Genomic DNA, 21610 nt, shown 5'->3' with positions numbered 1-21610 from the left:
TCTTTCTCGAGGCGTGCCTCGCTGGGAGAGGGTTCGGACCCTGCGTCCCCGTCCCGGCCCTACAGTGCTGGTGTCCGCGTGGCACGGAGCGAGGGTAGGCCCCGCGTTGCTTCTTTGCCCGGCTCCAAGATGGACGGAGCGGGGACGGGGGAGGCCGCTCTGGGGGAGCACGTGGCGTGCTACTGGCCTGCGCCCGGGGCTGCTGGGATGGTGGCGGAGTCCAGCGGCCTCCAGCCGCCGTCCGGCAGGGAGGCCGGCGGAGGCGGGGCCGCGGCCGCCCCTGAAAGGCGCCCCGGCGGCGGCCCAGCCTCTTCTTTCCTCGCACAGCCAGACGGCCCCTGCTCGAGGCCCGCGTCGCCATGGCCGCGGTTCCCGAGTTACTGGAGCAGCAGGAGGAGGATCGCAGCAAGGTGAGATCCTCCCTTCCTGGTTAACTGGGCTGGAGGTCCTGCTGGCCTCCCAGGGCTGGTTGTCCCTTTTCTGGGGTTCGGGCTGTTGGCGGTCCACAGCAAGGGAAGGGTTTGCAAGACCCGGAGGTTTTCCCCCACCCCTTTATAAATGCTTTCCAGTGGTGTCTCAGTTCACCCTCATTCTCTGACCAAGGAGAACTAGACGAGTGGGACCCCACTTCTTGAGCGCTTGACAGACGCTCTGCCAGTCATTCGACTGAGGCTAATGCTCTGAAATCCTTAGGAGCGTGTTTTTTAAAGGCTCCTAAAACTTAAATCGACTTGGTAATTGCAAAGTGGATCGGAGTTTTGTTTGCGGTTCCTGTCTCCTTTTAAGAAAATGGTTTTTCCGTTTAAAATAGTGGGGAAATTTCAATCGACAATCTGTAGCATGTTTTTTTGCAACTTAGAAAACCTAAATGTGTCTTCGTGGAAGTTGTAATTTTTAGTAAATCCTGTCTGTTGATGTAATCCTCAGGCTGCAGATATCTTGAGGACTAATGCAATAAACGGAGATTGCTATATAGGTAATAAAGGATTCTACTTTTATTGGCCTTTAAATTTGAATTTTCCCATCCGTACAGGTAGGTTATGGGTCAGTTTGTGGGCAAAATTGTCAGTAATGCAGGATAATGCAGGAGTTCTTAGGTTTTTCATAAGGACTGAATTTAGATTTTTAAAAAGTATCTTTGAATGAGCAAACTTTTTATCTAGTAAGCAAATTCGGGTCTGGAGCACCGGTTGGATTGTTCCAACAAGGGTATTGTATTGAAATAGAGCTTTGTGCGAGATGTTTTATTTCTTTACACTAGAATTTTCTTTCCCCTGGCGTGTATAATAGGTACTGGGGAGGGAGAGGCCCTGATGGCTGTTTTTTCCTCCTCCTTTTCTGGTACCCCTGTTTGTGTAGGTTGGAGCAGAATCATTTAGCTATGTAAAATCACTTGATCTCTACATTAACTGCCAGTAGAATTTTTTTTTTTTAAGTTCATCACCGATCAGCAAAAATGGACATTATTACAGGGGAGAAAATTACAACTTTCGCTTTTTCCTTTTGAGTTAAATATTGAGATAAATTACTGGTTTTAGCACATGGTTTCAATTTTGTTATCTGGTCTCTACTAGACTGGCAGATCATGTCTAGATGGCAGAAGTTATTTGAAGGAAATTTGGTATGTGTCAAAAGGGAACTGGAGTCCAACTTGGACAAATTTGTCAACTAATATATTTTGCAATTTTATTTAAATGCTCAGATAGATTATTTAGCTTGGAAGTTTTATGAAGATTGGATTCTTGAGGTTGCTCTAGTGACCAGGATCTAGTCCCTGGAGTTAAGTGATTCTAAAGACTTTGGGGTGGTAGTGGTGGTGAGAATAAAACTCCCTTTATCTCTGAGCTAGCACTGAGGATTTTGAATGCTAGTAATGTGCTTTGGCAAAGTAGGAAGGCCTAGGAGTAGAGAGTTGAGTCTGATCTAGACATTTGAATTACTGTAAAATCTTTTACCCCAAGGTGTCCTCTCTTTATACGGTGCTGGCATATGTGTCTTAACATAGAAAGCCTGTGCACTGTCAGCTCTTTAATTTGGTTCTTAGTTTTCCTTTAGTGTGGTATACAGAAGTAGAGATTTACCAAGTCTAGCTGTGATGAGGTATGTGTGTAGGTAGGGTTTCCATAGACTAGGTTGAGCATTCTCTGACAGTGTGTGTCTTGGGTTGTTGTTTTTTTTTTTTCTCCCCCCCACCCCCAGCTGGGGACCGAACCCAGGGCCTTGCGCTTCCTAGGTAAGCACTCTAACCACTGAGCTAAATCCCCAGCCCCATCTTGGGGTTTTTTGAGATCAATTAGTCTAATGACTCTAATTTAGGGTAAATCAAGTGTAACAGCATTGTTTTGTGTTGGTATTCTGATTGTTCTGGATTTTCTTTCTTTTTTTTAAGTTTGAAAAGCTTGAATTTTTTTTTTTTTTTTTTTTTGACTAGATGGAATCCAGCATTTGGAGGGTGGATTTCTGGAGACCATCGTGGTTGTATGTTCCCAGGACAGCCAGTGAGAGACCCTATTAAAAAAAATCCTCTGAAAATAAATTTTCTGAAAGTTGAGCCCATTTTATAGCTCTTGTCTAGGTCTACATAATCCTACTCTAGCCATTTCTTTTTAAACTAGGGATTCTTGTTAGAGGGTTGGTGGATGTAGGAGTGGTAGCTGGTTTGTCCAACTTGAGCCAGACCTTGAACTCAGTCCTCAGTAACTATGGTCATTTGACTTTTAACTTTCACTAGGTGGTTACATGGACTTAGTGAAGGATATTTGCTCAGATTTAGTGACAGACAATTATAAATGTAACTGCTGCTGTTTTTGCCATAGATGCTGCCTTTAAGAGTTTAGACAACAGCCTTGGACTTTGATCAGTACTGTAGAAAGTCTAAGTTTATCTTTTTTGTGTGTGCAGTGAAGTTTTTCACTGTAGTCATATGACTCAGGAAGTGTGGCTTCTCAAAGCTGCCCACGCCTTAGTTCTGGATCAGCAACTTGCACATTGTGTCTTAGTGTCTGTCCCATTTGTGAATACTCTAGCAGGTTATGATGTGTTCAGTTTTTGGCTGCTGAAACTAGCCTACCCACTTAGAGGATTTTCTGGGTTTGATTTACTGTGATCTAAGTTTAATTGTTGAGATTTTGTAAGTGACAAACTCAGGCTTTCTGGCAAACCCAAGCACTGGTGTTTTGGAAGCCTGTTCTTTCCATACTAGACCTCTAACAGTTTTACTGGAGGTGGCAGTAGCCACCTCTCCTCTGTAAACATTGTCAAATGTTTGCACTAAACAGATTTGCCCTTAACGGGCTTTCTAAAATGGGGTGACATTTGCTTGCAAGGGTTTAAGTCTGATAGTTTGTGAAAGGGGAGGTAGTGTGCTACATGAAGTTTCAACTGTTGAGCATCTTTGTCTTTATCCAGATATTATGAGGAACTTTATCAAAGGAGGGTTTCTTCAAGTTCTGTCCACTTAGTGTAGCTGTTAAAACAGTACAGCTGTGTTTACTTACTGTCTTTGGGTGATGTGGGTGGTAAGTTTGGACTTTGGGAACCTGAGGTTCTTTTTGTTATAACATTCACAAAGCATTGTGAGAATTGCTATTCACCTAAAAATAGAGTAATGATTGGGTTTAAAGTCTGGTGAGTTAAAGTTGGTGAGTGTGGCTGCCTGAAATGCCTAGTATACTACTCAGGATATATATATATATATATATATATATATATATATATATATATATATATATCAGCCTCCTAGAATAGTAGCACTGCACCACCCCACCCCACTCCCTTTTAAAATTAAGCTGTCTGAACATTGTGCTGTGTTATCAAACCTGTTGCTTGAGTAATTAAGTTAGAACGGTTTTGTGGGTATCTTGAAATAGTAAGTGTTCAAAGATGTAGTGTGGTTACAATCTTGTGACTATTTCAAGTGTTTGAGAAGACAGTTTTCATTCTTTGGGATCAGAAGGGAACTATAGGACAGTTGTAAGCTTAAGTGTTATCTAATGGAAACATTTTCTGTTTGATCTGACTTTCCAAAAGTGACTTTGTTGTTAACATATTACCCCCCCTTGGTTTCTGTTTGTTTTCATTTTTAAGTTTGTGTTGACACTTAAGGGAGTTTGTCTTCCATGTGAGTCCTGGGGATCTAAGCAGGCTTGGCCACAAGTGCCTTCTTGCTGGCCCAAACACCTATTTTCTTTTTTAAAAGATTATGAATGAGTGCTCTAACTGCATGTACACCTGCATGCCAGAAGAGGGCATTAAAACTCGTTATTGATGGTTGAACTTAGAACTTTTAGTCCCTTCTCTTAACTCTTCCCTTGGGGACCCCATTCTGGAATTGGGATATTTTATGATTATTTGAAAATAGTCCAGATAGCTAAGATCTCTTGATTACTTAAGTCAGCAATTCAGCATAGTACCCGGGCTTGCAGCCTTGTGAAATGATGATTCTGTTTATCCATTCGCTGAGTACGCTGCACTGACCTTCTTCCCAGTCCCAGTTCCTGTTCTGGGAGCTTGGGGCTGAGTAGCCTCCAACCCTGCAATCTGCAGTGTTCTACTGTGGATTGCTTGTGTGTTGGCAGACTACTACTGGTAAGAATGGCTAGTGTCGGCAGGGATGGCTCCCTCTCTGGGTTCCATCTCACCAAGATGAGTGGTGCAAATCTGATCACTTCCTGCAGCCCTTCTAGTTCCTTGTTCAGAAGTTATTTTTCACACTTATCTATTGTGTGAGTTTGCACTTCCCACTTGTTGAGGTGCAAGCATAATGGCCTGACTTGCTGAGCCATTTAAAGGGAGAGTTAAAGGACAGGGAAGGTTAGGTAGTAGAATTTTTCATAAGACTATTCCTAAGTATTATGTATTTCATAACTGTCATGTAGGTCTTTCATATCTGAATATCTGTGACAAGGTGCTTTTATTTAGATTTTACTTCTTTACTAATAAGTACTTCCTTTGGAGAAAAATTTGACTCATGAGATATCTGCTCCTTTCTAAGAAGAAAGACCATTCATAGACGACTTGGCTTCTTCATGCTCCTTGGCAAAGATTTTTCTTGGGCAGTAAAGGACTCCTTGGAGTGAACAGAATAACTGAAGGGAGGGTTCATTGTTAATATGTGCTGGGTAAGCACATTTTTCTACATTAGTAATAAGAAATGGGGAAAATCATTGAAATAGAAACAACTACTTTTTCTTTTAAGGTAAATTTCTTTGTAGTGACCAAATAGAAATAATGATTGATATTTTATACATGTCCCCCACCCCCACCAAGGTTTCTCTGTGCCACTTGTCCTAGACCAGGCTGGCTTCTGAACTCGAAATCTGGCTGCCTTCTGTCTTCCTTGGTGCTGGGATTAAAGGAATGCCACCACTGCCCGGCTCTGTATGGCTTCTTAACACTGTAAAATGGGACTAGATAACCAGCGCACTTCTGTTTATACGGCACTAGTCTAAAGCAGAACTAGAAAGCACTGTGGTGATGGAAGCAGTTTCCGGGTCTTTTTTTTTTTTTTTCCTTCTGTTTTGAGGTTTTGAAGTAATGGCTTTAAAACATTTTATCGGGGCTGGGGATTTAGCTCAGTGGTAGAGCGCTTACCTAGGAAGCGCAAGGCCCTGGGTTCGGTCCCCAGCTCTGAAAAAAAAAGAACCAAAAAAAACCCAAAACATTTTATCTACTTGATGTTGGCTGGCCTCATCCCTGGTCTTTTGCGACATCCTTCTAAGTGTTGAGATTATAGACATGCACACAAAAACTTACTTTTTCAAGAAGCAATAATTAAAAGCCAGCCTGATCTGTGTAGGAAGTATGAGACCTTCCTCAAACCATAATTAGCAATGGTAAAACCCCTCACTGTGAGGTAATAGCCAGTAACTTAGTGTGCTCCAAGATTGAAGGAGAGGGACTGGCTCAGCCTGGAACAGTGCTTGCTGTTCTTTCAGAACGTAGCAGTTAAGTTTCCAGCACCCACGTCCATAGCTCATGCCCTTGACACCAGCTCCGGGGAATCTGATCTGGCCTCAGCAACAAAAGGACATACATAATAAAATTACTTTTTCTTTACAGGATTTTTGGCTATCTGAGCTGACAATACTCCAGAGTCACTAACAATCTAAAAACAAAAAACTTCAACACCAGAAACCTGGTTCTAAAGTATGCTTAACCCCTTTGAGGGGTTAATTGGGGGTGGTCTGAGACTCCTAAAAACATATAGATTGTTGTTAGTGCCCTTGGTTGTTCTAGAGGTGGAAGGTAAGTCTGTACTACTTCTGAAAACACCATGTAGTTGAGACACAGGGCCCAGAGGTCCTCTTAGCTTGAAATGACTGGAATGGAAGGAACCTCTTAGAGGACTAGCTTTCCTGGTACCATACAGATTTCCAAAAGGAGGAAAGCAGTCAGCATTCCTACAGTCATGATGCCTGTGAACAGCTTTGACCAGCATGGCATGATAACCCTGAGTGCAATATATTGGCTTGCATAATTTACTAATGGTTCTTTAGTTAAACTTAGGATTCCCTGGAGAAGGAAACAGTGCTTGAGATTGGAAACCTAGCAACATACCCAGACCTAGTGAAATCATAAATCTTGGGAAGAAAAACCCATAAATGATACTTAACTACATTCGAAATATTTTTTCCTACTAACCACAGGTATGTGTAGCTCTCACCCCTATGCAGTAGAAAGACTTACAGAAAAATCATAACTAATGAAAATGCAGAGTTATGGAGGCCAATCACAACTGCTACATCTGCAATATAACTAAGGCTCTTGGATTATTGCAGAAAGGGGGGCAACAAGATTATAAGAGCCAGTGGGATGGGGGGTATGTATGCTGTATGTGAAAAACTACACCTGTGAAGTCTCGCTAGTATATCTGCTTAAATATGATCTGAACAATAGGCATGCTAACAACAGGAGGGAATTTCAGGAGCCCTCAACCCTACACAAAGAAGTTCAGACAACTAAGGAATGCCGAGAGTGGAATAAATAAATATTCCGCCCTGTGGAGGAAAACACCAAATGGCCAGCCCTGAAAACATAAAAGTAACATGCGTGGATAGACTGAGCAAGTTGTGCTTGTATTTAGGAGTGTATGTAATGTAACAATAATGAAAAGGGTGGCCATTAATATGAATAATAAGGCGTATTATAGGAGTGTTTGGAGGAAGGGGGGAGGGGTATAATTATAACTTTAAAGATGTGTGAGAGAAGGGTGACAGGAAGCCTACCACCCTTTTATCCTTTGGCCTGGTTTATTTAGCAAAAAGGCTTTGGACTGCTGGGTGTTGGCTTTGCTGACTAAGCATAAACAGGAATGCTGAAGTTTTCATCCTACTTGGTGATTCCAGAATGAGGATACAAGTGCTGACATAGAAGATCTAACACTGCACAACTTTACTGCTGGTTGCAGCTATAAGTGGTAGGAGCTATATAATACACCCTTTTGTGGTTGTCTGTGAGAAGATTAAAACCAGATGGTAGTTATTCAGTGGCGGGCACTTCATTGTCACTTTGCCTGTAGTACTTAAGAGAAACCTGCTCCCTGTCCCCTTTGACCTACTATATAATTCCAAAAGTAGCCCGTGAGTTTCTATAGACAACTGAATTTGCTTGGCTAATATGAGCAAAAGTGAATGAATTATCAGCATATAGCACTGTGATTCTCAGCCTTTGTGGTCTCATCAGAGAGTTATATTACAATTCATAATAGCAATGTTAGTTATGAAATAATGATGGAATAATTTTATGGTTGGGGGGTCACCACAGCAGGAGGAACTGTATTAAAGGATTGCAATTATAGGATGGTTGAAAACCACCCATATAGCATATTAACTAAAAAGGCTAGAAACTAGGTTTTCTAACTTATTTAAGGGTGAGGAAATAAAAAGTTAGGCTGGGAGGTACATACCTTTAATCCCATGCCTTTAATCCTGTCAGAGGCAGGTGGATCTGAGTTTAAGGACAGCTAGGACTGCTACACAGATAAGTCCTGCCTCTAAAAACAAGAAAATAAGAAAATGGATATTCAGAAGTATGGACATTATTGCTGAATTCTAGAAAATACACTGTAGCCTGACTGCCCTGTCTATCTACCAGTGCTAACATTTCTAAAGCCTGACATTTGGCTTTATTCCTCTCCATCTGACTATAACAATTTGGAAAGATGGAGTGGCCAGTTTGCCTTTGCAATTTGTATATTACTTTTTAGAGGCTGTATCTACTTAACACTTACAAAAGGAAGGTTGCTTACCATAAGTGCCAGAACTAAGCAAAATTGTGATCCCTTGGCCTTCTGACTTCCAAATATGGCCAGCCTCTTAACATTATTATCTAGTTATCAGGAAATTCATGTTTTATAGGTAAGCTTATGGTTCTGTGTTGGTTCATATATGTATATGTGTATGTATGTATGTATATATATATATATATATATGTAGAGCTGTTTTGATGTGCATGTTACTTAGCCACAGGTTGTCTACAGGAATTTTATGTGTTTGGGAGACAGGTTTTCTCTAGCTCTGGCTAACCTTGAACTCAGAGATCTTTTGAGTGCTGGGTTAAAGGCTTGTACCAGCGTTTTGATCTTTAGAGGATTTGACCTGTAGTTAGCCTGCCATGGGTCACATCATTGAAGAATACTTGCTGGTTCACCTTCTCCAGTGGGAAATGATTTCTGAACATGAAACTAATATTAAAATGTATTTCAGTTGAGGTCTGTGTCTGTGGACCTGAATGTTGACCCATCGCTTCAGATTGACATACCTGATGCACTCAGTGAGAGAGATAAGGTCAAGTTTACAGTTCACACCAAGGTGAGTGATGAAAATGACTACTGGTGCTGGGCCCATTTTTAGCAGGGTGGGAGAAATTTTTTTCTCCTTTTTTTTTTTTTAAAGATTTATTTATTATATATAAATACACTAGCTGTTCGGACACACCAGAAGAGGGCATCAGATCTCTTTACAGGTGCTTGTGAGCCACCATGTGGTTGCTGGGATTTGAACTCCAGATCCCTGGAAGAGCAGTCAGTGCTGTTAACTGCTGAGCCATCTGCAGCCAGGAGATTTCTTGAGCTGAAGTGGCCACTTCCTAGGCACAGTGTGGCATACTGCTGAGAACTTGAACTTCTATCTTGCTTGGGACCTCCATGTGTGCTGTGCTTCAGTCCCTTCTGGAATGGAGCCCTCAACAGGCAAATGTGCAGCCAGTTTGCATTTGCACATGAGGCAAATCACTGGCGTGAAAAGGAAACCAAGGACAATTTCCAGAACCATAGTAAACTGTACTAAGACACTGGGAAATATGGTACTTGCTGTTCTGTTTTTTATAACCTGGGGGAGGTTCAGGCTCAAAGTTGTCTCTTACTAGTATAATCTTCATATACAGCAAGCTTTAAAACGCCTTGTGGAAAGAATTTCCTAGAGGTGAGAATGTCTAAGCTTACCTAGGGTTATTAACTTTAGATCATATATTGTTGTACTCCTTGGGTTTTGCTGTGTCTAAAGCCATTTTATATCTCTTTACAGACCACACTGCCCACATTTCAGAGCCCAGAGTTTTCTGTTACAAGGCAACATGAAGACTTTGTGTGGCTGCATGACACTCTTACTGAAACAACAGATTATGCCGGGCTTATCGTGAGTTCATTTTAGAAAAGAAATAAGCTATTTTCTTGTGCCTTTTTGAGTAAAGAGGCCACATATTTTACCGTGGTTTGAATTAAGTGTATGTGTCTGTCCAGGTGAGTGGGTGCCTACAAGTCAGATCTCCTGGAGACAGTGATTTCTAGCAAATGTCAGAATTGGAACATGCAGTAAAATGCCTCAATAGTACTTAGGGTGAAGGAGACAGTTGGCAGAACTTTTTGGCTAGTTTTTAAATGAATTCAAATAAACAAATGTCCTGCTGGGCAGAATTAAGAATCTGCCCAGTAGTGATTTCTGATTCTTTGGCATGAGATTTCATGCCCCAAGATGACCTGAATTTGAGTTTCCTCAGAATGGTGTTAATTCTAAAATAAATTTGTTTTTGTGATATGGAGGATCAAACCTAGGGCCTTAAACATTAGATAGGAGCTGCCTCTAATTTGGATCTCCAGCACCAATACTCAAATCTTTGGAAGTAGGGGGAAATTCCTGTGGATGTGAAGGCTTGTTCTGATTTAGTTATTCATTGTTAGCATTAATTGTACCTGTTTTAAGCTGACAGCAAAGAAATGTATGTGCACTATGAAGTTTTGCCAGTTGTCTAAAACTGAAGAGATAGCAATTTGTGCTCAAACATGGGAGATTGTTTTTTAAGACAGGGTTTCTCTGTATTTGTGGCTGTCTTGGAATTTACTCTTGTAACCAGGCTGGGCTGGCTTTGAACTCAAAGAAATGCCTACTTCTGCTGGGATTAAAGGAATATGCCACCATGCCCAGCATGGGATAGTTCCTTTTTAGAAAGTCAGGAAGAATAAGGTTTGCATGAAAAGAGCTGACTTAGCTCCAGTGGGGTGGCCATATGAACTGGCAGGTGAGGTGCAGCCACCATCGGCACTGGCTGGGATAGGGCACTCAGATTCCTTGCCTCTGCTACAGATCCCTCCTGCTCCTACAAAGCCAGACTTTGATGGCCCTCGAGAGAAGATGCAGAAACTGGGAGAAGGTGAAGGATCTATGACAAAAGAAGAATTTGCCAAGATGAAGCAAGAACTGGAAGCGTGAGTAAATTTTCTTGAGCTTTGCCTTGTGAAAAATACATATTCAGAAGAAACAGTTGAAAAACCTGATATTAAAAATGTAACCATTGGTTGCCTCATGCTGGTTCCTAAAACTACATTTTATAGTTTGACCTGTTACATGATGTGCTTTTGGAACTTTGCTGATGGATTGTAGCAGATGCTGTTTACAAAGTGTTCTCAATGACCACATAAGAGAGGGGGCATGTTGACAAATTACAACAGATCTTAAACTTTGCACAAAAAAGCATTCAGGTAGTTATGAAACAAAACATAGTATAATGCTGTTTAACTGTCTGAAAGGTTAAGAGAAAAATACTGTACACATTTTCTCCTTAAACTTTATATATATACATTTTTTAAAAGATTTATTCATTTATTATATATAAGTACACTGTAGCTGTCTTCAGACACACCAGAAGAGGGCATCAGGTCTCTTTACAGATGGTTGTGAGCCACCATGTGGTTGTTGGGAATTGAACTCAGGACATCTGGAAGAGCAGTTGGTGCTCTTAACCGCTGAGCCATCTCTCCAGCCCTTTTTTTTTTTTTAAGTGTGTATATGTCCGAGCACCTGGCTCAGAAGTACTCTTTCAACTATTAGCCTGCTATAATCAGTGCCTTTTCGTCAGGCCTGCGCTAACAGTATGTTCATGTCCTTGAGAATGAAAGGTTTCTTTTTTATTTAACTTTTTAAAAAAAGTTTTATATGGTAGTACACTGTGGCTGTTTTCAGACACACCAGAAGAGGGCATCGGATACCATTAACAATGGTTGAGGGGTTGGGGATTTAGCTCAGTGGTAGAGCGCTTGCCTAGGAAGCGCAAGGCCCTGCGTTCGGTCCCCAGCTCCGAAAAAAAAAATGGTTGAGCCCACCAACCGTGTGGTTGCTGGGAATTGAACTCAGGACCTCTGGAGGAGCAATCAGTACTCTTAACTGCTGAGCCATCTTGCCCTTGTGGATCATAGCAGTAATTGCATGTAGGTTTAGTTTCTCAGACTTAAAGCAAATTGGATTACAGTGGCTTTTTTTTTTTTTCTTCTTTGGTTCATTCCACAATTACCAGGTTGTTTAAGTCCAGTCTAGTTGCATTGTTTTTCCAGTGACCATGAGCAGAAGAGTGGGATTAAATAAGGAAGTGAGCTGTATTGGACAGGAATTGAGCAATGCAAGCTGAGTTCTTTGCACATGTCTTTTCAGTGAGTATCTCGCTGTCTTTAAGAAGACTGTGTCCTCACATGAAGTCTTTCTTCAGCGGCTTTCTTCTCACCCTGTTCTCAGTAAAGACCGAAACTTCCATGTTTTCTTGGAATATGATCAGGATGTAAGGCAATTTTTCTGTTTTCATGCTTGAAAATAATGAGCTTCTTGTGTTTGCATTTATTGTTACAGAAAAAGTGGGAAAAACACCTTTTCTTCCTTTTTAGATACATTAAAGTTCACTTTCTAAAAACTACTGAAAGAACATTGACCCACCACCCACTACCCCGCAAACTGATTTTCTTCCTTCTGTTTAATTTGTTGGAAGAAATTGAAATATATGTATCTTTACTTCAGGTTATTGGCTTTTTTAAAAAAGATTTATTTGTTATATAATAAATACGCTGTATTTATAAGTAAATGTATAGTTAAATAATATATAATAAGTACCCTATAGGTGTCTTTAGACACACCAGAAGAGGGCATCAGATCTCATTACAGATGGTTGTGGGCCACCAAGTGGTTGTTGGGATTTGAACTCAGGACCTCTGAAAGAGCAGTCAGTGTTCTTAACTGCTGAGCCATCTCTCCAGCCCTTGGCTTCTTCCTAACATGCCTTTTCACATATGAAGCAAGCCCCAACTTCCACATGACTTTAACCCCAGAAGATCTGTGGGTTGGAGGCCAGTTTACATAGTGAGTTCTAAGGCAACTAGGGCTACAAGGTGAGACACTTTCTAGAAAAGAATATCTTTAAATTCTTGTGCCCAGTAGTAGTGGAATCAAGCAGTAGCTCTTCAGAGACCTCTGGGTCTTGGTGCCACCATGATTCAGAATGTTGGGCTAGATGCTTGAAATATGATCTGTATTTGTTCTTAGCTACTTAATATTTTAGATGTTACTTGTGATTACTTGATTAAAAGATGCTAACAGAAACAGATGCCATGTCATAAAATGTTTTGGAATTTCCTTCCTTAGCTAAGTGTTAGGCGGAAAAATACCAAGGAGATGTTTGGAGGCTTTTTTAAAAGTGTTGTGAAGAGCGCTGATGAGGTCCTTTTTTCTGGAGTTAAGGTAAGGCATGGGCAGTTTCAGGAATTCTTGCTTTCATAGAAATAGGTAGCTTTTATTTGGAGGGGAGTGTTATATAACAGGTGTTAACTCTTAGGAAATGGTTGCTTTTATCTACTTTTGCTTTTTCCAGTCCGAATTTCTCTGTAGCTCCTGGAACTCTTTTCTTTTAAAGATCAGAGTGGCCTTGAACTCAGCTCCACCTACCTCTGCCTAGGGGGTGCTGGGATCAGAGGTGTTCACCTCCATGCATGGCAACTTTGATTTCTTTCCTCAGAATACTTTCTCCAACATGGAATTTGGGGGTGAGGGGGTCCTTGAGTCTTGTTTTTTTAGGATGTAGGGTGCTCATTTATGAAAAAGAATAAGCATGGACTCAGGTCTGTGAACCTTAGTATTAGGTGAAGGTGGCCTGTTTCTAATGAAAACAGTAAGGGTTGGGGGTAGCTCTGCCTCATGCCTGCAAGCCAGAGTGGGCTGCCAGCCATGGGTGATGTGGAAATGTATGGCTTAGCTGACAAGTATTAGAACTGATCTTTCTGAGATGAGGACTCAACTAGGCAGCCTTGGCTGGCCTGGATCTACCTGCTTTTTCCTCACAAGTACCAAGATTAAAGGTGTGTGCCACCAGACCTTGTGGGATAAGTCTTATTTACATGCTATGAACTTGGTATAAAGAAGAAGTGTTTACTAATGGTATATTAAAGTAGTGGTTTTTAGATTGTGTTAAGATTGAAGTTAATATTGTGTGCTTGGCCTTTTGTTGAGGAATGTAAAATGATTTTGACAATTATCTGGTATCTGGACTTGATTAGTGGAGCCCAGAACACAGGTGCTAAGTCAAAAGGGAAGGTTGGAAATGGTGTTTCTTAGGCAATATTTTATGGGTTTTGTGTGTGTGCATTGTTGGTTTGTTGCTGTTGGCAAAGACTTACCAGGAATGCCTAATTGTTAGTCTCAAATCAGCCAAATTAAAAAGAAAAGCAAGCCCATTGGACACACATGGTATCAAAGCTAGGTCAAGGAGGCAACGTCTCACCTGACATGCACTAGAGTAATTATTGGCTTGTGGAGGATGTCCGTATTTACTTGCCATTCGTAAACTTAAATGACTTCTGTGCCAATTTAATCTGTTAGCCCCTGATTGTTTTTGTCAGTTGTGTTAGGATAATCTAGTCTGTACAGGTTAAACTTAGGTGACCATTTTGTTTGGTTTGGGGGTAGGTTCTCATTGTTCCATCCAAGGCAGACTAGATTCTTTAGTCACCTCCTCAGCCATGAATGTGCCAGATACCTGTGTTTTCTCTAATATACATATCCCCCTTTTTTTTTTTCCGAAGCTGGGGATCGAACCCAGGGCTTTGTGCTTGCTAGGCAAGCACTCTACCACTGAGCTAATCCCCAACCCCTTCATATCCCTATTTTTGACATTTTGGTTCACGCCCTTTTTCCTTCTTTTAGGAGGTGGATGACTTCTTTGAGCAAGAGAAGAACTTCCTTATTAACTATTACAACAGGATCAAGGACTCCTGTGCTAAAGCGGACAAGATGACCAGATCTCACAAAAGTAAGTAATGCCTTTACTCACTTGGTTACTTACACAGCTGTGATGTGTGCCTACTGTGCTCAGATACAGTATCTGCTCATTTCTCCAGATGTTGCTGATGATTACATCCACACTGCAGCCTGCTTGCATAGCCTGGCCTTAGAAGAGCCCACAGTCATCAAAAAGTGAGTCTTGTGTGCTGAGGTGTAGGTGTAAGCAGAGCACTTCCCTAGCTCACGCAAGGCCCTCAGTTCAAACCAATGAACTCACTAAAGGTGCACGTTCCTGCACGTCTTACCCAGGAGGCAGGAGAATCAAATACTCAAGGTGATCCTTGGTTGTGGCAAGTCTGAGTGAGCTATATGAGACCCTATCCCTTTTTCCTTTTCATTTGTTTTTTGAGGCAGGGTTTCTCTTAGCCCAGGCTGACCTCAGACTTAGATCTGTCAGCTTCTACCTCTCAGTAGCTTGTTTGAATATTTATCCTGGAACACAAGATTAGCAAATGTGGTTTCCAAATCTAGTTTCTAGCATCCGAGGCTCAAGCGACCTTCCCTTGTTCATGAAGGTGTTCTTTGGTTATCTTTGGCTCTTTGTTTGGTGCTTTTTAAATTTGTGTTTGTCCTGGGCTTTTTGGGTGTGAGATAATATTTTTTCTTACACTTTTTGTAACCTTAGACTTGGAAGTTTGAGACAATTGAATGACAGGCGAAATAAGTGCAATCTATTGTTTTGTGGCACCTGTCATTGCAAAATCTTTGCACTGATTTTGGTTAAAGTGACATTTTGGATTGGATCATCTCTAGACAAGATGATTGAGGCTGATAAGTAAACTATTGTAATATACTCATTCTTTGCTGTTTGAAGTAGCTACTCTGGTAAATTCACCTGTTCAGGTTTTTTTTGAGACAGTTTCTGTGTAGCCCTGACTGTCCTGGAACTCATTCTGTAGACCAGGCTGCTTCTATCACCTGGATGCTGGCATTAAAGGCATGTACTACCAGTGCAAGCCCTATAATTCTCGACTGTAGTGGTCATCCGTGTTTTAAGAGTTTTGATAAGTTTATTTATCATAGAGAGCTAAGACCTTGAACTGTGACCTTCTGTATACTTTCAGGTACCTGTTGAAAGTTGCAGAGCTATTTGAAAAACTTAGGGTAAGAAGTTTTGTTTTGGCCTTGGTAGCATTTAGTTAAGGTACATAGATTTCTGCCTGGGTGGTGACTGGTGACCTTTGTTTGTTTAAAATAGAAAGTGGAAGGTCGAGTCTCATCAGATGAAGATTTAAAACTGACAGAGCTCCTCCGATACTACATGCTCAACATAGAGGCTGCAAAGGTAAGGTAGAATTATCCAGCCCTTAGCACTAGTTCATCTTGCCATGACCAGAAATTTAATGCTTAAAATAATCCCTTTGTGTTAGAAAGGAATGTCGCTTTATTTCGAGGTACACTTTTTGCAGTATTTCGTGTGTGCATGTGAAGACCTGAAAACAAACAACCTTGTGGGTTTTCCCTCATTGCCACACAATTTTTACTCCCTAGTAAAACGGGTCATTTCCTACATTTCAGAAATTTTAGGTTTTGTGTTATATTAGAAATAAATATTTCCTTATTTCCAGCTAGGTGGTTCCTTGGTACTGATTTCCAAAAATGGGATTTGTGGGGCAGGCTCTTGTGTTCCTCTATCTAGGTCATGGCTCAGTGGCATTCTCCTGAACACCATCAGCAGTAAATAAACATGTTTGAAATGCTGAGTTTCATTTTCTGAAATATCTTCAGTTACTGATTCAACTAGAAGGAAGTTTTTGTGTAGATAAAGATTATGAATGATCTTTAAAACGTCAAGAATTCAGTAACCTCATTTTGGAGGTCGAGTTTGTTTTACTATTTCCCTCTCTGCCCCTGCTGCTGGGGACCAGACCCAGAGAATGCTAAGAAAGTACTGTATTAATAAGTGATACCAGTCTCTTGTGACAATTTAAGATTATCCTGGATAAAGGGCTAGAGAGATGGCTTAGCAGTTAAGAGTTTGATATTTTATACCCATATCAGGTGCCTTAGAAACAACTGCCTGTGCCTCCAGCTCTAGGGATCTGGTGCCTCCAGACTCGTGTGTACAGTTATTTCCACATAGTTACAAAAATAAAATCTTTATGCAAGATAGAGAAATGGGCTAAAGTCTTGCCATTTGCCATTTCAAAACTGTCGACACTATGGATGCTTTCTAGACTTTAAGTGCATGTGTCTATTGTGTACATATGTCTAGACATTTTCAGTGTGTGATTCTCTTTGTTCTTTGGAGATTTTTACATCATGACTTCAATCATTTTCTTTCCAGGATCTCCTATACAGACGCACAAAGGCCCTAATTGACTATGAGAATTCAAACAAAGCTTTGGACAAGGCCCGGTTAAAAAGCAAAGATGTCAAGTTGGCAGAGACTCATCAGCAGGAATGCTGCCAGAAGTTTGAACAGCTTTCTGAATCTGCAAAAGAAGGTTGAGCATTTCTTGTGTAGTTAGTTCTCATTTGGGAACGAGTAGTATGAATGTAAAACCCCATAGGCTGGGGTAAGAGCTCTAATAAGCAGCCTCCCTAGCATTTGTGAGACTAGGCTTGTTCCCAGCAACACAGGAAAGATGGATTATAACACTAGAGAAAACTCAACTGTTTCTGTTGGGGGTGGGGGCTGGAGAGTAGGCTTCAGTTGACGCCCCTTCATGGTCTGAGCATGGGCAGGAATGTGAGTGCATAAATGCATGCACACAATAATGGGGTAATCATAAAGGACACTAGTATATTAGAGTTATGAACTGAGGAAAAGCAATGTGGGAGGTGGGAGAGAATTCATGCTTCAACATCAGAGACAATAGTGGGTAATCTGAAAGGAATCAGTGAGGCAGAAATGGGATCTTCGATTAACATGCTTCCCAGATGAGATCCTGGTCTGAAGATGTGACACCAGCAATGTTGAAGAACGGCTAGAATGTGAGGGTATGGTCTTTTCCTGGGAGGATCTCATGTATCTTGCTTGGGTGGACATGAAACAAAATTAGAACAAATACTAGATTTTCCTCATGTATAGATGTAATTATGATAGGACAGTGAACTTGACTCGTACCCTCAAGTTGTATAAGAAAGCATGGTCATTCGTCTAACCTGGCAGCTGTGATGAGTACTGCAGCTCTGGGCAGTCTTGAGCTACAGTGGTTCTAGTGTGTCCTGCCTGGCATCAGGTCATTTGTGAAAGGGGTATTTGGGTGCTGTAATGGGTGGGAAAATTGAAATTTCTTGTAGTTTGGTAAACTTTAACTCTTTGTTCCCATAGAGCTGATAAACTTCAAACGGAAGAGAGTGGCAGCATTTCGAAAGAACCTAATTGAAATGTCTGAACTGGAAATAAAGCATGCCAGAGTAAGTTGGCTGTCACCACACCCACAGGCCCGACAGCCCCTGCTCTGGTTATTGTTAGTGATCTCTAGTTAACCGTGTGTGGTAGTGCAAACCTTAGCATGCTGAACTCACTGAAGCCCACTTCTGCCTGTTAAGTGTTAGGACTGAGAGTAAAAACTAAAAATGCTGTTCATTTTCCTGTGGGGCATACTCACTGGTGGCTCAGCTAAGAAATAGCACATGCTTGATCCTGGTTCTTAGTTGAACTGTGGGTTAAAAATTGTGATATCTGCGAAGGTTCTCAGTGCAGGACATAGGTTTGGTTTCCAGTATCAGCAATCCATGGACGGAGGTTTTTGACAGTTACTGGCCTTTTTAAATATTGTGCAATACAGCACCAAGTGCTTAGGCAAATTCGTAATTGGGGTCTTGTAGAAATGGGTTTGGGCCTGGAAACCTCTGCCTGGCAGGGTGTGCGCAGTGCTAGGTAGTTGTACCTTGGAATTTCATGGAGAATTTGTCGGTCTGGTTTGGTTACTTTTCAGATTCAGAGTTCATGAGGAAAGCTGTATCTGGATTTATTTCACTCATTTCTTTCCCCCTCCCCCTTTTTCCTAGAACAATGTCTCCCTGTTGCAGAGCTGCATTGATTTATTCAAGAACAACTGACCTGTCTTTACTCTGGAGGACGCCAATGTGAAAGCCAGCATCACTTGCACTTAAATCATTACTGCTAAAGAAATAGCTTTGACTAGTTTAAAATCATGTGAATAAATATTTTGATTTCTAAAAATCTTAACACTTAACCATGTTGGTTTAAAAATATTTTCATTGCATGTTACTTGGACATAATTAATCCTTTTCTTATGCATTTAATACCTCAGAGTAGGTAGAATCTAATGATTCTCCTATAGATGTCAGGAATGACTGATAACTGGTATAGAGATGTGTGCCTTCTGGGATTGAGAAGCAATAGCCTGGCCCTTGTCTGTCTCAATATTTCCTGTGCCCCTACAGACATGTCAGGTTCGAATTACAACACATGGGAACTGTTTGTGGGCTGGTGGTAGACACTCTGTTCTTTAATTAGGTAGATTTTGCGCCCTCTTGTCAAGATCACTTCAGATGCTTGTACAGTAACAAGCGAGAAGACCTCATGTCTTTATACATCCTTACAGCTCCATTTTTGTAACTGGGATATAAATAACTTGAGAGAAAAGGAGAATCTAGGGTTCTTAACATTCCCTGATGGTGGGGCATGTGTGTTTGTGCTTTGGATGTTTTTATAAAGTATGTAATAAAAATAATCCATGTTACCATTTGGAGTGTTTTTGTAGAAAACTAACTAGACCATCTCAAGGATGCCTGAACAGCATTTCAACAGGTAAAAAGGGCTCATTATCTGCCCCATCTTGTAACTTACTAATCCTTGGATTGAGCCAGGGCTTTGTGTAAAACCTTACCATTGAACAGTGTTCAGCCCTCTTCCTTACCTGTCACTCTTAGACTGCTCACAATTGCACACACAACTCCATTTGGGTGGTTCGGGTTCCTGCACCACAGCCACACAAGTATGTGAGTACCTGTGTGAATATTGGCCTTGTTCCTCCAACAGGATTGGTTGTTGCATGTAAGTTAGAGTCCTAGCTCGACCTCCTTGCCTGGTAGGCAACCAGCTGAAGCTTAGTTGGTTGAAGCCTTACACAACTGTAGGTTGACTATGCAGTGTCTCCTGGTTGGTCCAGTAGGCATAGAGGGGGCCTTAAGTATACCTGAGACATGAATACTACTCAGGCTGCCTTTGGGTGAGATCTCAGTGCCAGGATGTCACACAGTTCTGTGTCCTTGTTTTGCTGCATTGGAGACAGAAAACCCTGGGTCTTCTGTAAAGTAGTGTATCCATTGAAAGGTATATTTCAGAGGGAAAATTGTGTGTTGTGTGTTTAATTTTCTGCCTATAGACAGCAGGCAAAGCCCAGTCTAGAACTGGGTGGTCTTGGCCTGAGAACTTGAGCTCATTTAGCTAAAAGGTCAATCAACAGGAGGGAAAATGCCTAATCATCTCTAGTACCAGAGTAGTGAGACTGAGTTCCTTGTCCAGAGCCTTCCTGGTTGAGGCCCTTGTGTTCTGTAATTGCAGCTGTGAGGAAATATTATTCAAGGATAGGCCTTGCGGCCTGTCTGGAGCATAGCTGAAAGTGAGGTCCAGGGACATTCTCCCCTCCACCCAATCTACCTCAGTACTTACATGGCTCTTGTCTGCCCGGGGTTGCCTAGTATTTCCTGCAGATTTGGTTAACTGAGAAATAACTATTTATATTACATATTTGATTGGAGCAAATTTGAACTAAAAGTAAAAGACCTGTTTCACTGCAGGAAAAGGTAACAGTCAAATATTCCTTTTGGAGCATTTCTGGATGTTTACAATTTCTCTTGGGGAATAGAGTGCTTTGGGAGAAGGTTGGAGATCACACCCTAGGCCAGTGCCTACCACTGAGCTCTGCTTCTACCCTCCCCATGGAGTAGTCCCCAGAATGTTTCCAGAGATTTAGGAGATTATATTTGAATGTTACTGAGTAGACTTAGCCCTGTGTGTCACACACAATCAGAAAACGTAGGATGTTGGGTGTCCTTCCAGCTGTGGGCTTTGGTGTGCTGAACAGAGGTCACTGGGCTTTCCTGAAAGCACTTTTACCAGCTGATATTCTGCCTACTTGTACTTTTTAAATTGTTTTTGTGAAAAACTCTTTAGTTTCGATGGTTATCAGTTCTTGCCCATGTGCAGTAATTGGTCTGATGAATGGAAAGGGCATCTTTTTGAGAGGTTTCTAATATCTAGGGTCACGGGTTGTATAGAGTTCGAGCTTCCACATGACATGTTTGGTGATAATGTGTATGAATGGCCACTTGTTAGGACTGTTGACTGCAACTGGTCTCCTATCATGTGGATGGGATTAGAAGTGGCCTGCGGCTTCGTGGTTTGCTTATCCCGGCTCCTTCATGTTGCAAAATCATATAGGAGGGAACAATTTGAACTCCTGATAGCCCCAAAATAAGGCAAAGTCTACTGCAGCAAATGCAAACTGCTATCTGGTCAGCTTGGGTGTCAGTAACCCAGGCCCAAAGCTGTTCTAAGTCACCTTGCCCTGCTTATTCAGGGAGGTTCTTGCAAAGCAGTTTAGAGCTTTACTGGAGAGTAGTTACTTCAAGCTAGAGCCAGCTTCTTTGAGTCCAGCTGGATCCAGTTGCAGTCACAGTTGATTGTATAAGGATCCTGACTTGGGATGTGAGAGACCATGGAGAAAGTCTGGCAAGAATAGATGTCTGAAAGGTATTCTGAAGAGACAAGAAAGGAACCAATGAGAGAATGTATTTAGTCTGCGTGTAGAGAGTCCGGTGAAGTGGATTTGGGCCTGGTGTTGAGTACTGGGGAAGGACTGCTGCCAGCTTGCAGTGAATCCCAGAAGTCTGGGGATTCTTGGAAGTCTGTTGGAAGTCAGCTGGCTATCTGCAAGGCGTTGTGACTCCTTTGACATAGTCTGAAGTGTCATACCAGGAGGCAGTGCAAGGAATGAGATCTGAGGGCACTTGCTGCTTGGAAGGGCCCTTGGGCTGAGCTAAAAGGGGACTGAATAGATCTTCATCACCAACAACTTGACTGGAGTCTGAGCTTAGCC

At 41.6% G+C, this 21610-nt stretch overlaps 1 protein-coding gene, 1 long non-coding RNA gene and 1 other non-coding gene across 3 annotated transcripts; all 3 read left to right on the top strand.

Annotated features, from left to right (window-relative positions):
* The first annotated feature begins 1 nt into the window (after position 1).
* Positions 2-19252, top strand: Snx5 (sorting nexin 5). The gene is made up of 14 exons (NM_001399298.1): positions 2-94; positions 328-410; positions 8706-8810; positions 9525-9635; positions 10581-10702; positions 11922-12045; positions 12900-12995; positions 14454-14559; positions 14648-14723; positions 15656-15695; positions 15790-15876; positions 16879-17038; positions 17869-17954; positions 18552-19252. Exons 2-14 carry the CDS (start codon positions 360-362, stop codon positions 18600-18602), a joined length of 1215 nt encoding a protein of 404 aa, NP_001386227.1. The 5' UTR covers positions 2-94; positions 328-359; the 3' UTR covers positions 18603-19252.
* On the top strand, positions 417-8705 carry LOC134486457 (uncharacterized). Its single transcript, XR_010065415.1, has 2 exons — positions 417-976; positions 2432-8705. It is a non-coding gene; the product is annotated as an uncharacterized LOC134486457 (long non-coding RNA).
* Snord17 (small nucleolar RNA, C/D box 17) lies at positions 4429-4667 on the top strand. The gene has a single exon (XR_005503105.1). It is a non-coding gene; the product is annotated as a small nucleolar RNA SNORD17 (small nucleolar RNA).
* Positions 19253-21610: the final 2358 nt, after the last annotated feature.

Source organism: Rattus norvegicus, chromosome 3, assembly GCF_036323735.1.
Source record: "Rattus norvegicus strain BN/NHsdMcwi chromosome 3, GRCr8, whole genome shotgun sequence".
NCBI classification, from domain to species: Eukaryota; Metazoa; Chordata; class Mammalia; order Rodentia; family Muridae; genus Rattus; species Rattus norvegicus.
Note: the sequence above shows the minus strand (reverse complement) of the source record. Positions and strands in the feature narration are given on the sequence as shown.